Here is a 16,057-nt window from a genome sequence, read left to right as displayed (position 1 = left end):
CGGATGTCATAAGAGCACCAACTGCACAGAAAATGATGAACAAAAGAGAGAAGAAAGCAACAGACCAGTTGATCTTATATTTCTCTTCATGGAGAAAGTTAAAGGTCTCAGTTGCGTGGGTTCTCCGTGTGAGAAAAGTGTTGCAGTGGTTAGTTCAGAAGAGAAAAGAAATGGAGGCTTCTGTGACAAATAGTGGTCTTGGCGAAGCTCAACGAAAGATCATTGTGGAGAAGAAAATGCAGCAACTCAGAGCTACATTAGGTAGCCAAATCTTATCACTTGAAGATGTTGACGCTGCTGAAAAGGCAATCATTGCATACTGTCAACTAGAAAAGTTCAGTGATGAGATAACTGCTTCAAAAGGAGGCGCATCTGGAGTGAAGAAGAGTAGTCACATCTACAGACTTGATCCAGTACTGGAAAAGGGGCTCTTGAGAGTCGGAGGAAGGCTTAACAAAGCAGCAATGCCAGATGATATGAGACACCCAGTCATTCTTGCAAAAGACCAGCATGTCTCTACTCTCATTTTACGCCACATCCATGAACAATTGGGACATTGTGGAAGAAATCACCTGCTTTCCAGACTTCATCAGAGATATTGGATCACTAGTGCAAATGCTGCCGCTAGAAGGATCCTCTCCTCCTGTGTCATGTGCAGACGATACAGGGGAAAGCTTGGTGAACAAAAGATGGCTGACTTGCCACAAGAGAGATTGCAGCCTGATCTCCCACCATTTACAAATGCAGGTGTTGACTATTTCGGCCCTTTTGAGGTGAAGCGTGGCCGTAGCTTAGTTAAACGCTATGGAGTCATCTTCACATGCATGTCCAGCCGGGCAGTTCATTTGGAAATGTCATACTCCTTAGACACCAGCTCATGCATTCATGCACTGCGTAGGTTCATTTCCAGAAGAGGCCAGGTGTCCCAAATCAGATCAGATAATGGTACGAACTTTGTGGGAGCAGAGCGCGAATTGAGAGAAGCTCTGTCTGCCCTAGATCACAAGAAAATTCAAGATTCTCTGCTTGCTGTCAGAGTTAAATGGAGTTTTAACACCCCAGCTGCATCACATCATGGTGGGTCATGGGAAAGACTCATTCGCATGGTCAGAAACGTGCTGTGTTCTGTCCTTCGTCAGCAAAATGTGGATGATGAAGGACTGCAGACCTTGTTGTGTGAGGTGGAAGCCATTCTAAATGATCGTCCTTTGACAAGGATTTCAGATGATCCAAACGATCTTGAACCTTTGACCCCAAATCACATTCTGTTACTGAGAGGCAAACCTGCTCTACCTCCAGGGGTCTTTGATAAAAACGACTTGTACATAAAACGACGATGGAGGCAAGTTCAGTTTCTTGCAGATCTCTTTTGGCGCAGATGGATTCGGGAGTATCTACCACTGCTACAGGAACGGCAACGGTGGTCAAAGGACAAAAGAAGCTTCGTCAAAGGAGATATCGTCATCGTGGCAGACTCTACAGCCCCACGGGGATCCTGGTTGTTGGGAAAGGTGCTGCAGACCTTTCCTGACTCTCTGGGACTGGTGCAGTCTGTTCGAGTCAAGACGAAGTGCAGTGTTCTGGAGAGGCCGGTCACAAAGATCTGTCTTCTTCAGGAAGCTGAATAAGGACTGGCGTATACCTCATATGGACACAATCCTTACTATTATGACTGAACTTGACAGACAGACTGACATAAAGTTGAGCTGTGAACCGGACATTGGCTCCATTTTGTCTGTTATATAGAATTGTTGATTGACATTAACAATTAGGGGCCGGTGTGTTGTCGCCAATTTGAAGTTTCTTAGTATTTTGTGATTTGCATGTAAACATTGCGGCTGTCGTTACGTCACTGCACGCACCTGGGCATAGGTGGAAATCACAGCCACACGCCAAGAAAAGGGAGTCACAGGTAAACGGGTGCAGGGAATCATGAATTAGGGGAAGCCACACAGTTTTTCAACCGTGTGTGGTTATGTTAGTGTTTGTCAGAGTCTTACTGTGTTTTCTTTTGTGTTCTTGATGCCGAGCTCGTTTTTAAAGTAGTGTACTACACACTTTTGTAGGTGATTTTAAGACAATGAATCATTAATAAAGTGTTAATCTTAAATCACGGCGGATCTCCTCCTCTTTAACCACCATGAGTTGGAAATGACTTCAAGTTCCCTCCAGTGGCCTTCTTGGTCAGTAGATTGCCACTACAAGTTCTGCTGGCAATGTTGTTGTTTTTTGACTTTGCTAACATTAACTAAAACACATGAAGTTCTACTGGCAATGTTGTTATTATTTAGCTCTGCTAATGTTAAGTAAAACACAAAGTTCTTCTGGCAATGTCCCTTTTACTTGACTGTGCTAATGTTACCTAAAACACATGAAGTTCTACTGGCAAAGTTGTTTTTATCTAGCTCTGCTAATATTAACTAAAACACAGGAATTTCTTCTGGCAATGTTGTTATTTATCTCTGCTAATGTTAACTGAAACACAGGAAGATCTGCTGGCAATGTTGTTTTTATTTTACCTTGCTAATGTTAACAACAAACATGAAGTCCTTGCAAAGTTTTTGATATTTGACTCTGCTAATGTTAACTCAAAATGTCAATTAATGCTGGCAATGTCCCTATAACTTGACTCTGCCTATGTTAATTAAAACATATGACTTTATAATGTTTTGATTTTTCATTCTGCAACTGATAATAAAAATGACTACCAGTAATGCTGGCGTTTTGTTTTTCTGTGAATAACTGTTCACAACCTGATCGATTGGCACTGTGACCCGCCATCAGAGGGCCTCTGTTGGCTGGCCTAGTGCTGGTGTTCAGGCAGATGGTTCCTCTGGCCTGCGGGTCTGCCTCCACCCTGCACAGGGTTCCTTTGGCCTACAGGTCAGCTTCCCCCTTAACAAGGGATTCCTATGGCCTTTGGGTCTTCTTCCCCCTTACAACGGGGTTTCTTTGGCTTGAGGGTCTACTTGTACCCCTCAGGGTTTTCCTTTGACCTACGGGTCTGCTTCCCCCTTGCAAAGGGATTCCTCTGCCCTCTGGCTCTGCCTTCATGCCACAGTGGGTTTCTTTGGCCTTGGGGTCTGCTTACACCCTTCACTAGGATTCTTTGGCTTTCAGCAACACCTCCATCCTTCATAAGGTAGGTTGCCTTCATCAGGTTAGTCAAGTTTTTTATTTACTTAATTCTGCTTGTTTGACCGCCAAAAACCACAATATATAAAATCACAAAATTCCAAATATGCTTTAAATGGGAAAAAACCCAGCTGCACAATAAAAAATAATAAATGCAACAAAGTTCAACAAACGACTTGATATGAGTCAAAAAACACAAAATATTCAATACAATACAAAAATCACAACAAGCACTGAATTCAAATGAAACAAAATTTACAGTGTGTTCAAAAACAAATAAAACAATCACAGTCACAAAAGTGTTACAAAACACAAACCAAATGATAACAGCAAACTGTTTAATACAACAAAAACAAACTAAACCAAAACAACACAAATAAAAACAAGCACTGAGTTCAAACAATACAATAAAAATGGGTTCTCAATACAGCTGCTCAAAATATCTAAAACAAAACCAAAAGAAAAAACCTCATATCAAAATCTTTAAAATTCAACCAAAAACCAAACCATGAGCTATGTTCAAAAAACGAAAACAATACACAACGGTGATACAATTCAACTACACTCAATATCACAAAATGCACTCAATACAAAAAAAATTGCTCATGAAAGGAAATAAAAGAAAACTCAAAAAAATCAGAGTGATCCAATAAACACATCTTTTCAGTTTGTGTGTAACACAAATAAATGCGCAAAAAATGCTGAAAAGTTCTTTTTATACAAAAAATGCCTGACAACCGAACCTTTGTAAAAGAAGAAGTTGCCAACACGTACATCTGAAAGGAGGCAGCAGTGATCCCTGCACCCACCTGGACCTGTCCATCAACACTGAACACTGAACTGCCCATTGGCCTGGTCTTTGGAGATTGGTGAACCTTGAGTTGAATTTGTAAGTTTTTCCTTTTTCCCCTTGCTAATGATCATGAAATTATAATCCTTTATGCTGAGAGTGTCCTTGTTATTTATCTCTGCTAATGTTAAGTAGAACACAAAGTGGTTCTGGCAATGTCCCTTTTACTTGACTGTGCTAATGTTAACTAGAAATCATGAAGTTCTGCTGGCAATGTTGTTGTTGTTTATGTCTGCTAATGTTAACTAAAACATAAGAAGTTATAATGATATTATTTTACATTCTTGTACTGATGATAAAAATTACAGTTAGTAATTTTTGCATTTTGTTTTTCTGTTTTTCTGTGAATAACTGTTCACAACCTGATCGATTGGCACTGTGACCCGCCATCAGAGGGCCTCTGTCGGCTGGCCTAGTGCTGTGTTCAGGCAGATGGTTCCTCTGGCCTGTGGGTCTGCCTCCACCCTGCACAGGGTTCCTTTGGCCTGCAGGTCAGCTTCCCCCTTAACAAGGGATTCCTATGGCCTTTGGGTCTTCTTCCCCCTTACAACGGGGTTTCTTTGGCTTGAGCGTCTACTTGTACCCCTCAGGGTTTTCCTTTGTCCTATGGGTCTGCTTCCCCCTTGCAACAGGATTCCTCTGCCCTCTGGCTCTGCCTTCATGCCACAGTGGGTTTCTTTGGCCTTGGAGTCTGCTTACACCCTTCACATGGATTCTTTGGCTTTCAGCAACACCTCCATCCTTCATAAGGTAGGTCGCCTTCATCAGGTGAGTCAAGTTTTTTAAATTTACTTAATTCTGCTTGTTTGACTGCCAAAAACCACAATATATAAAATCACAAAATTCCAAATATGCTTTAAATGGAAAAAACCCAGCTGCACAATAAAAAATAATAAATGCAACAAAGTTCAACAAACGACTTGAATTGAGTCGAAAAAAGCAAAATATTCAATACAATACAAAAATCACAACAAGCACTGAATTCAAATGAAACAAAATTTACAGTGTGTTCAAAAACAAAACAATCACAGTCACAAAAGTGTTATAAAACACAAACCAAATGATAACAGTAAACTGTTTAATACAACAAAAACAAACTAAACAACACAAATAAAAACAAGCACTGAGTTCAAACAATACAATAAAAATGGGTTCTCAATACAACTGCTCAAAATATCTAAAACAAAACCAAAAGAAAAAACCTCATATCAAAATCTTTAAAATTCAACCAAAAACTAAACCACAAGCTATGTTCAACAAATGAAACAATACACAATGGTGATACAATTCAACTACACTCAATATCACAAAATGCACTCAATACAAAAAAATTTGCTCAGAAAAATGAATTTAAAGAAAACTCCAAAAATCAGAGTGGTCAAATAACCTCATACACAACATGCTTTTCAACAACACAAAAGTCCAAAAAGTGTATGGTACAACAGCAAATGAAAAAAAGGGAATTACCAGGGTTGTTTTGTACAACAAAAGTCACACCCAACGAAAGAAACAGAAAAACATTAGTACGACAATGTTTGTAAAGGACAAGACCTGTTTACCATTTTCAAGGATATTTGAACCCACAACAGACCAATAAAAGAAAATTTTCTACCAGGAAATCATCAAAACAACATCAACAATGTGGACAAAATACTTTCAAGGACACAATGGAAGAGCAACGGAAAAACAGCTCAACAATGACGGCAACCAGAGAAACATTGCAACAACAATTATGTTCTTAAAGAACTTTCAAGGAAACAATGGACCAACTATGGAACAAAACAACAATTTTCTGAAAGCACGCTCAGATCATTGGCACAACAAGAAAGTTAATTTAAGTTCTTTCAAGGAAGCAATGGAACAACGGTTACAGCTTTCTCTAACGGAAACTACTGCACAGCAACAGAGACATTTACAAGGTGCTTTAAACAGAACAACAACTCAACACAGGAAGAGGCCTGACAACCAGCACAGCATCAGACCTTACTGTCACTCTGGCACAGTCACCCTGAAATTTGAGGATAACTGGATGAAGATGAAGATGTCAACAACTGCAATGGCCTGTATGATGATGAGGCCAGATGCCATTGTCCTGTTTGTTTGTGTACTGCACTGATCATGTCTGCATTTGTTTGTGTATTTGCTTGTCTTTGCTTTTCATAACAAATTGCTGAAATGTCCAGTTCTGCAGCATTGGACATTTTGGCAACATTTTCAGGGACGTGCTGCTGCTGGTGCTGTCCCTCTAGGAGATGATCTTTGGTTCCTCTATCCACGTGAGAAGTCTAGCCAGGGTAGTACCAGGGACTACAGCTGAAGGTTAGAGAAATGGCTGTCCTTTTCAATGCACTAATGTCACGTTTCACACAAGTATTGATAACTTGATAACTAGATTGTCAAGATACCTTCAACTGGTTGTTGTTTTTCACTGTTGTCAAAATCAGTTCTCAACAAATAGGATGGGGCTATTACTTAAAGAAGCCCAAAGTGAACATATTTTATCTCACATCTTTTAGATCTTGGTGGTAATCTTTTTATCTGATGACCTTGGGATAACAGTGCTGGTTTAGCCATGATAAAATGTTAGTGTCTTGAAATCTCTACAAAAGAACCAATTTAAGTTATCATGAGATGACAGAGTAAAATAAAAGGCTTGCATGCATGTCCTGTACTGATACACTTTTGAAACATCTTTGTTTTGCCCCATCTCTTTGTTCAGTTTTAATTTTGTTCGAGTTTAGATTTAGTCTTGAGATGAATTGATTTCATCTTAAGTTTAAGTCACATTTTAGTCACATTCTGCATTCAGAGTTTAAACTCTTCTCTGTAACTTAATATTTTTCCCCATCTCATCCAGAGTTCGTCCAATAAGAAGACCCTGATGCCCTCCATCACCAAATGGATGCTGAGCCTGGATTCAGACGGGGTCATCAGCTTGCTGCCGGATACATACCTGAAGCTGTTGGAGGCCAGAGGTGCTCACATCTGTTCTCGATAGCAACAAGTGCTTGCAGGTGAGCTTGAAGTACTGCCTTTTTTGGCCCCACTTGATGGATGAAGTGGGAAAGCAGACAAAGATCGGATTTGAACACGGGTCACTTGATTAAGGGCAAAATACTTTGTTGATGCAATATCACTTTGCTGACAGGTTGAAAAACAAGAAAAGCTGAACTGCATTTGCAGCTGCCAGTACCAACGGGCCATATTCCCACTATGGTGACATTGCAGTGACATCACACTCTGGGTGGGAAATTTGAAATGTTATTCATGTTTTTAAGATGTGACAAATAAATCTTAAGAATCTGACTTTTATTTTTAATTATTTCACCTCCTGATTGCTAAGAAAGTATAAAGATAGTGGAAACTATAAATCTGGGAAAACCTCAGGCCATAAGTCAAGTAAAAAACATTTGCTTACACATTAGCTTAATTCAGAATTGGCCTACAGTAACATTTAGCTTTCCAGCACGTTTTACAGTGACATCAATGGAATATGGTCTATAGCTAGCACCATGGGAGTAAGCTGCACCTAGGATATGAAGACACAAGAAATGTCAGCCGTTAATGACTCTGTACTTGCCTCTATCCATAGACTGCCTTCAGGAATGAACCCCTGGCCCACAACTTTCTTCTCCTGTCATCCAGTCTACTTCTGACATGAAGACCCCTTTGCCCTCCATCAACCTCTGGATGCTGAGCAAGGATGCAGACAACCAGCCACTGGATCTGAACCTTAAGCCATCAGAGGACAAAGCTGTCCAAACCGGTTCTCAATCCAGAACAAGCACCTGCAGGTGAGCATTAAGTCATGATTTTATAGGATATTAGAAACTTGGATCTACATTTTGATCTTTGCTAGCTGCAGGGGTGGTCTTAGTCACAGGAGAGAGCCCAGGGCAAAGAGCAACATGAGGTTTCTCTCCATTATGCCTAACACTTGAGAGACCATGTATCTTATATCTAACTTTGCTTAATTAAATGTTACAATGCTGCTGGTCCCTGACTTTTCCTGTTTTTATTTATTTAATGTATGTACAAGCAAAAAAAAAAAAAAAAAAAAAAAAAACCTCTTAAAACAGCATATAGCTCAGTGTAGATTGAAAATATGAGAAAACATGATCAGACTTGGTAGTAACTGCACTGCAACGTTTACCGGAAAAGACAACCACAGACTTTCCAGTGATCAAGATATCAATCCCACCCCAAAAATAATTTCTTTAAATTGTAGCTTTATGATTCTTAGGCATTATTAATTTTACTTAAAAATTAAATGCTACTAAATGTTTTATGAACAAATCAGATACAAGCAGTTATTTCCTTATTTGGACTTATGTTAATGAATTATCTACTGAAAATGTTTTATAGAAGGAACGATCATGGATTGATGTTATTAATGGTAAAAATATCCATACAAAAATTTTAAAATGTGCATTTTGGTGTTAAAATTTGCTCCCTCATTCTTTCTAGTGGTTTGTAATTCTGGCATTTCAAGTGTTAAAGTAATCATAGCAAAAGATGATGAAATATCTTGTAGCATCTTTGCAGAGGATAATTTTTTCTCTGGCAAATTCGTGCTCTTACAGCCTTGAATTTCTCTTGTATTACCTCATATAGCATCCTGCCATGTGCACAGCTGATAGAGGAGGCAGGAGTGTTTATGGGCTTAAGTTTATATGAGAAAAGAAAACAACAAAACAAACAGATGTTATAATTTCCAAAAGAATATTCTATGATGAGCAATTATTGTTTTTTATAGCCTATATCTAAACAAGATCTCAATCTCCCATTTCACATCTATCCACCCAGCTGCCTGCAGCTCGACAAACTGAATCACAGGCAACATTAGACTGCCTGATTCAAGCTGTGATGGCCCGGCTCAGAAAGCTGCAACTATTGCCAGTGATGTTTTGAAAGTGGTCTCATTGTGTTGTGAATCTTAGGTCTGAACTGGCTTTTAGAAAATATGAGCTTGTCCACCTTGTGACTGATCTATGTGATCAATTTCCTGTTCCAGACTCCGAGGAGGAAGATGACGGCTCGGCTCTGAGCTGCAGAGGATAACTGGTTTTTAAAGTGGACTGTGTCTGGATGAAAAAAGTGGACTGGACTTTGGTTGCAAATTGTGTGAGACTGTTTCACTGAGGAATCAACACAGACTCATTGATGGATTCTGGACAATTTTTGGATTTAATACTCTATGATCTTTTATTGTGATTTGTCATTTGGGCTCTGCCTTGAAATAGGACATCACATGGATGGACTTTGACCATGCAAGACACTTAAGTCTATTGTTACTTTACACACAATTGCAAGCAAGCACTGTTCTGAAGTATCCTGTTTTACTATTCTAATGTTAACCACTCATGTAGCATTAGCAAGTTCCATTTTATTTTGTACTTAACCTTGAAGTGAATAAAGCAACTAAGTAGTTCATGTAGCAGTTTTGCTGTGATTGCCCATCTCTCTTCTGGCTGTGGGGGTCGATCAGGTCTTTTCCAACAACCATATGGAAATCTGCTGAGTGACATCATCTATAAGAATTTAGAAGGCCGTTGGTTTTTCACCTGATCTACATGAACTATTGTCATGGAGGTATTAGAAGATCCAATGGGTTTATGAGGAAGCAGAATTAAAAACTTATACTGTGCATGGTAAAAGAAAAACAAAGATGTCCAGTAACTGTTTTATTATGAACCCTGTTTTGACATGAACTAATCATTTGTGGATGTCAGGAAAAATTATGCCGTGTAAGTGAATCATCTCTTCAACTGATGTGTCCTTGATTGATCACGCATCCCATAAAGGAGGGACAGTTACCTGTAAGTTTTCAGATGTCTAAAGACTCTAATAAAGTCTTATCAGATCCACAAGTTCTCTATGTGCCATTTGACTCATTCTCTTCCTGAAGAAATACACTACATATAAAAATGTTGCAGAAAAGTTAATTTTAAGAAAGCTGTAGCACTTCCTTGTTTTCTTCATCTCCACCTTTTTTCTTGCAACTTTTCAATACCCACCTAACTCTCGCCCACTGTGAAAAGTTAATATTAGCCTATTTTAATTCATTTAGTATCAGATTCAGAGAGCTTACCTGGTGCATGTTGGCAGAATCCCTGCAACTTTCTCTGTTTGTAGATGATTGTGGGCAGCAGCAGTAAAACTGAGCTACTCCCTGCGGCTTGTTTCATTACTTCAAAATTAAAGCATCAGTAAATATACTTCAAAACAGGCTCTATTATTTGACTGAAAGTATTAAATAAGATAAAATGCCAAGATACAAAGTCAAATTATGAGATAGTAACTTAATTATCAGTTTAAACCCAAAATTATGAGACAAAGGGCCATTATTATAAGATATCCTGGTTACTCATAATCATTAGTTTTAAGTGTTTGCACTTTTATGTCTCATTATGAGGATCTGCTTCTTTTTCAAATGTGACAAACTCATGATTATGACCTATTTCTTTTTAAATGCCTAGCTGTTTTTTATTTTACCTATTTAATTTAATTTGTATTTTTTAACCAGCACAAAGGGGCTTCCGTATATTTTTCATGTTAAGCACCTGCAATAAAGATTTTACTCAAGGCTTCAGAGAGGGGTTTTATTGTCCATCTGGAGCTTTTAAGTTTATTTTAAATTTTGTTCAAAGAAAAAGAGAATACATCATAATTTAGGAATCCAGAAATTGCTTTTCCAGATTCTGGAGAAATCTCTGTGCAAGAGGTACGAGGCTGCAGGTCAATATGTGATGCTAGTTCGGCCCTCAGGGGACACGGTATTAAAAACAGGCAAGATTCTGAACTAGAAATTACTGCATGGGCTCAGGAGAATTTCCAGAAATCATTGTTTGTCAAGACAGTTGGCAATGCCATCCACAAATGCAGATTAAAGTTGTATTTTGCAAAGAGGAGGCCACATGTGACCACAATCCAGAAAGGCTGCTGTCTTCTCTGGGCCAGAGCTCATTTAAAATGGACTGAGGCAAAATGGAAAACTGTTCTGTGGCAATGAATCAAAATGTGAAATTCTTTTTGGAAACCATGGACGCCATGTGCAGACTAAAGAAAGAAGGGACCATCAAGCTTGTTGTCAGTGCACGGTTCAACACCCTTCATCTCTGATGGTATGGGGTTGCATTACTGCCTATGGTGTGGGAAGCTGCACATCTGCTGACTCAAACAACAGACATTCACAGTGGTGCTGTTGTTGGATAGAAGTGAATGGAATGAGCTACACCAGTGTAAACATATCCCTTCACTGCTGCAGTGCAGTTTGAATTCATTGTTGTGTGTGTAATGACTATTTCTGACCTGAAGATAAGAATTGGCAACTGTAGGTGTAGTGGGAATAAGAGGAAGCTCCTAGTGCCTGAATCTCCTCAGACTGTGTTCAGTCTTAATCAGCATACATCAGCTACTGTAGTGATTTTATTATATATTACTTGTACTGTGTCTCACATTTCTCCTTTCTAGTCCAGTCTGTAAGAAGTTTTTTTGCACACGCTTTTATGTTATCAGTTATGAAAAACAGCTGCTAGTCTGTTTCATATGCCAGGGCCTTTTTTGGAATTAAAAATGAATGATTCATAGTAGAAGAATGGGTGTCTGCTGCACCTGTAGTGCATTTTTATATGATTTAGAAGTCCCGTCTGGCCACGGGACATACTAAAATACTTAGATGTGATGAGTTAAGTTGTGATGCTCCTCTTAAAGGTGATAAACAATTGGTGTTTTGGTATTAATTAGGGATGCAGGATATGCAGTCGTTCTCTTGCATAAATAAATTTCAGGCGACATAGATACCGATATTAAAATGTAGTGTAGACCTAAAATTTCAGTCCTTAAAAACACAGGTTTCAGGATGAATACATTAACATTCCTTAAAACCCAGTAAAATTTAAAGAAAGAGGATTATTAAAGATAAAAGTCTTTTTCTGGTAGCCCATCAACAAAAATAACTTTCTCCAAAACAAACACAACGTGACAGCGGTCATTTTACAGTGAAAATCTTTATTAAGTGTTCATATATTCTTATAGGAATCTCTTTAGTTGCTCTAAGTTACTCTCCTTCATATTTTAAACTGTTTTGTATCTATAGAATATCTATTTACACAGGAAATATCCACAGGTGACGCTGGGACAGGCCTTACTGATCCAACAAATCTTCATCCATTATAAATAACACTTCATCATGCTACCCTGTAAGTCCCAACAAAACAAAGGGAGAAAGGAAGTCAAAGAAACAAACACAGAGACTGTTTTAGCGACACAACAGGACAATTGTGTGTATGTGAGGCTGGCATATCTGTTCTCTAGCCCAACAAACTATTGCAGGCAACACATTCAGACCAACGCTCACATATGTGCAGAAACTCACACTCGCTCACACATTCATACAGCAGCTACGAGTCCTGCAGCACACAGTCCTAATAGCCCCCGTCACAGTGTAGATAGATACCACAGACTAGAAAATATTGATTTCTTCTCAAACTGAAGCGCTGTGCAAAGTTAGCTAGCAGGGCATTGAATGGGTTTAGTTAAAATTCCTAGAACATCTTTAATATTTACTGTACATACTTTTTAATACAAGTTTTTTTTATCCTCTTTTGGATGATAGTATTCTTATAAAACAGTGTTAAATATATTTTTTCTTGTAAATGAAGAGGAACAAAGGGTTGTATGGGCAAAGAAGAAACTATGACTTTCATTTCATTGTCAAACGCTACATATGAAACACAATAGATTTACATAAACCCGATATAATCTTAAAATGAGAGGTTTCTTCTTCTTTTCACAAATAAAACATACATGACACACATTCTGATGGTGGTACACACGTCTAAGTGTTAACATAGCTTAATAGTTGTAATTACAGAGTTTGTCTTGTCTGAATGTACTGTATGTGTGTGTTAAAGTGTGTTTGTGAGTTTGTGTGTGCTCGTACTGCAGGTATGCAATGTCAACCCTGTGCCTTCTCTGGTAGGTAGTGGGTAGTCCGTGTTCTTCTCTGTAGGATAACAGTCTCTGCCCCGGTACAGTGTATGACATGTAGTGCAAGGGTTAGCTCTGTAGACACACAGGGGGATAAAAGTGCGTCAGGCTCTGTCTAGTGCTGGAGATGATGAAGGGACTGCAAGCAAGATGGCTGGACTTGAAGGGAAGGTTAAAGCAGGGTTATGGCAGGGAGATGTAAAAGGCAGGCTGGCTGGTTCCATAGTATTATTCTCCTCCAAAGGCATGGATGCCTCGCTCCTCCAAGCTCGTGTAGAGGGACAGGTACATCATGATGACAGACACATAGGGTTTAGGAACCTGGAAAAAAAGACAGAAAAAGACAGAGGGATTATGTGTATCTAAAAGCAGATACAAGTAAACAAGTATGCAACTGTAGCAGGTGGACGAGCTGATGTGCAAACACAGCATTACTTAGTGTAATCAAGGATGCATGGTATTGGATTTTTTTGCTGATATCTGATAATGCTGTTTACTAATTCATTTTAGCCAATGCCATTAGGGAGAGATAGAAATGTAGCTCAGACCTAAAACTTCAGTCAGTAGAAAAGACTCTAAAGTTCAAGGATGAAAAAATAAACGAACTTCAGCCCTTAAAATATGCTGATATTTTAAACCAATATGGGTTGTTTGCAGTCTTGTTATGACAATGACATGACAGATGAGGGGGCAAGGAGGTAAAGACCACTTGTTAAGAATCAATGGAAATGGAGGAAAGTTGGAGCAGTAAAGCTCTAAACGGACCTGCATGCTGCAATTGTCATTAGAAAATTTCAATATATATTGGAAATGATCCTTGCACTTTTTGAAAAAAGAGATTTTTCCTATGAGATAGCCAGTTTACCTGGCATGGAAATGATCGATATCACATTAATTTAGTCCTGCATGCCTCCTCCTACAAGTCTATAAATAAGCAGTACTCTGCAGAACTTGTAGGCATGTTTGGGCCAAACACTGAGACTGAAATAAGGTGCAGATGTGGCAAGTAAGCCGCCTGTTGGCAGCATTGGGTGGGAAAGACTGACACAACCGTGGCTGTTCTCTGTATGTATTTACATATTACTGGGGGCATGGGAAAATAGTCTGTTGAAAAATAACATAATCCACTACTTTAGGGCGGCGTAAGGGGTGGATGCAGCGTGTAAGCACGGCCTAGGGCAGCAGTCCTCAACCCATGTGGTCATGTGGTACCAGGCCACACACAGATTAAATACCTTATTTTATATCAATTTTATTGACTAATAGGGTGTGAAAGATGTTTTATTCCAAAAAAATGACTGGATTCTCTTCCATTGTGTCACCTAAAAATTAGCCCACAAAGTAGCCAAATTTGAGTCCCCTGGTCATGCTGTGGGTGTCCAAGGGCCTAAAAACTGCGGACGGTCCACAGCGTGTATTGCCAGGGGTGAAAAAGCCTGCGCGAAAAGACATGCTGCCAAGCTTGACCTTGGCTGCCAATACACATGTTGATGTGTGTCAAGCTTGACTACCTCCGCCCTCTCCAGCCCCGGATTGTGGCACAACAGGCCCTATGATGAATGCACCCTACATGCCTAAAACTGCAAAAATCAACCATCTGCAAACAACCTAAAGGTTGAAATTTATAACCAGTATATCAGTTGTAAATATCACCCAGAATGTTCGGATCTGCCAGTAACAATATCATGCTGAATAATCGTGCATCCTAATTTTAATCCTGCCATCATTCTGCGACTGGTTCAATCCTTGTGTATGAAGTGAAGCTGCTTCATACTGTGTATGCTCTTGTCCACTCTTCATTTCTACAGTGAACATGTCTAATTACTAGCTATGCTTTAAACATTACACTGCTGCGTCCTTTTAACTAACATCGTGCTGCCCTGCTCTGGAAGATTTTAGAGGCACGTTTTACAGAAAGTTTCTTTTGCATGCTACCAAAGAGTGAGTGCTCCTGTCATCCAAAATAAGAAAACTGGCTATAGTTAACAGAAAAAAATCTTTAAAACAAATGCAAAATTGTGTGTAAATGATGCTTTTTGGCTTCTACTTCTTTAATTTATGTTGAGATCTGTTCTGTAACCGTTAGAGAGAATCTAACCACGACTAAAATGCTGTTTACATTTAGTTTCACTGTTAAACTGCAGATGGCAGTCAGATATTAAAGAACAATCACATTGTGCACAACGGATTACATAATTGTCGTCTTCTAAATCAACATGGAAATAGCTGACGTATTTTTAGTCCTTACCTAAAGATTTCGTTAGGCGTTTCCTCCCTCTGCAAGAAAACACAGAAAGAAAAACATAAAAATACGCAACAACAAATTTCAAGGTCATGCTATTAATAGACTCCAGTGTTCACACATTCCCAAACACAAGCATCCTACATGGTGACTGGTTGTGCAGCACTTTATCAACACTAGATGGCACTAGAGATGAGCTAAATATTAAAAGTCTATACAGCTGTGATGAATTATTCATACATTATGCATTCTTAGCCCCGAACTGAGGAAAGGCATCATCAGGCCACACACTGAGGCTGTTTATTGACCTGTGAAAGTGATGATAAACCCATTCAAGTTTTCTCTTTTATGACATGTCCACTGATCTCTCACCTTGTATTTTACCACATATTTGCAATATGAAGGTCAGCAGAGTTGCAGTGAAAATTTACAAGCTTCCTGTGGGGATTAATAAGTAACGGACAGCGACAATTACATCCACAGAGAGTAAAATATAAGGCCATGATGATGTTAAAGTGTAATTATTTTATGATAACGTAGGCATTTCTTATAAATCCCATTCAAAATATAAGACCTGCTCTTTTTTCTCTTACTCTCATTCTCTCCTCTGGCTTTTGTTTAAAGGATTATTGGCCATCCATGCTTGTCTGGTTCCATTACAGACTACAGAGCATGAACATGCAAAGCCCATTTCCCACTAGGACACATGACTGAACCTGCACCCTTTAATGGTAAATTACTGTAGACCCATGGTAGGGATGCATCATTATGCATGGACACTAGTGTAAAGATGAGGGCTTCTCTATGATTAAAACATCATATCCTCTGCTGTTTATGCC

At 39.0% G+C, this 16,057-nt stretch overlaps 1 protein-coding gene across 1 annotated transcript in view; it reads right to left on the bottom strand.

Annotated features, from left to right (window-relative positions):
- Positions 1 to 12,014: 12,014 nt before the first annotated feature.
- LOC121515337 (LHFPL tetraspan subfamily member 3 protein-like) overlaps positions 12,015 to 16,057 on the bottom strand; it is a 43,436-nt gene continuing 39,393 nt past the window's right edge. The window contains exons 3-4 of the mRNA XM_041796042.1: positions 15,225 to 15,253; positions 12,015 to 13,297 (exon numbers count right to left, since the gene is read on the bottom strand). Of these exons, the coding sequence (XP_041651976.1) occupies positions 15,237 to 15,253 (17 nt within the window). The 3' untranslated portion in view covers positions 12,015 to 13,297; positions 15,225 to 15,236. The remainder of the gene's footprint in view (positions 13,298 to 15,224; positions 15,254 to 16,057) is intronic.

Source organism: Cheilinus undulatus, linkage group 9 (assembly GCF_018320785.1).
Source record: "Cheilinus undulatus linkage group 9, ASM1832078v1, whole genome shotgun sequence".
NCBI classification, from domain to species: domain Eukaryota; kingdom Metazoa; phylum Chordata; class Actinopteri; order Labriformes; family Labridae; genus Cheilinus; species Cheilinus undulatus.
Note: the sequence above shows the minus strand (reverse complement) of the source record. Positions and strands in the feature narration are given on the sequence as shown.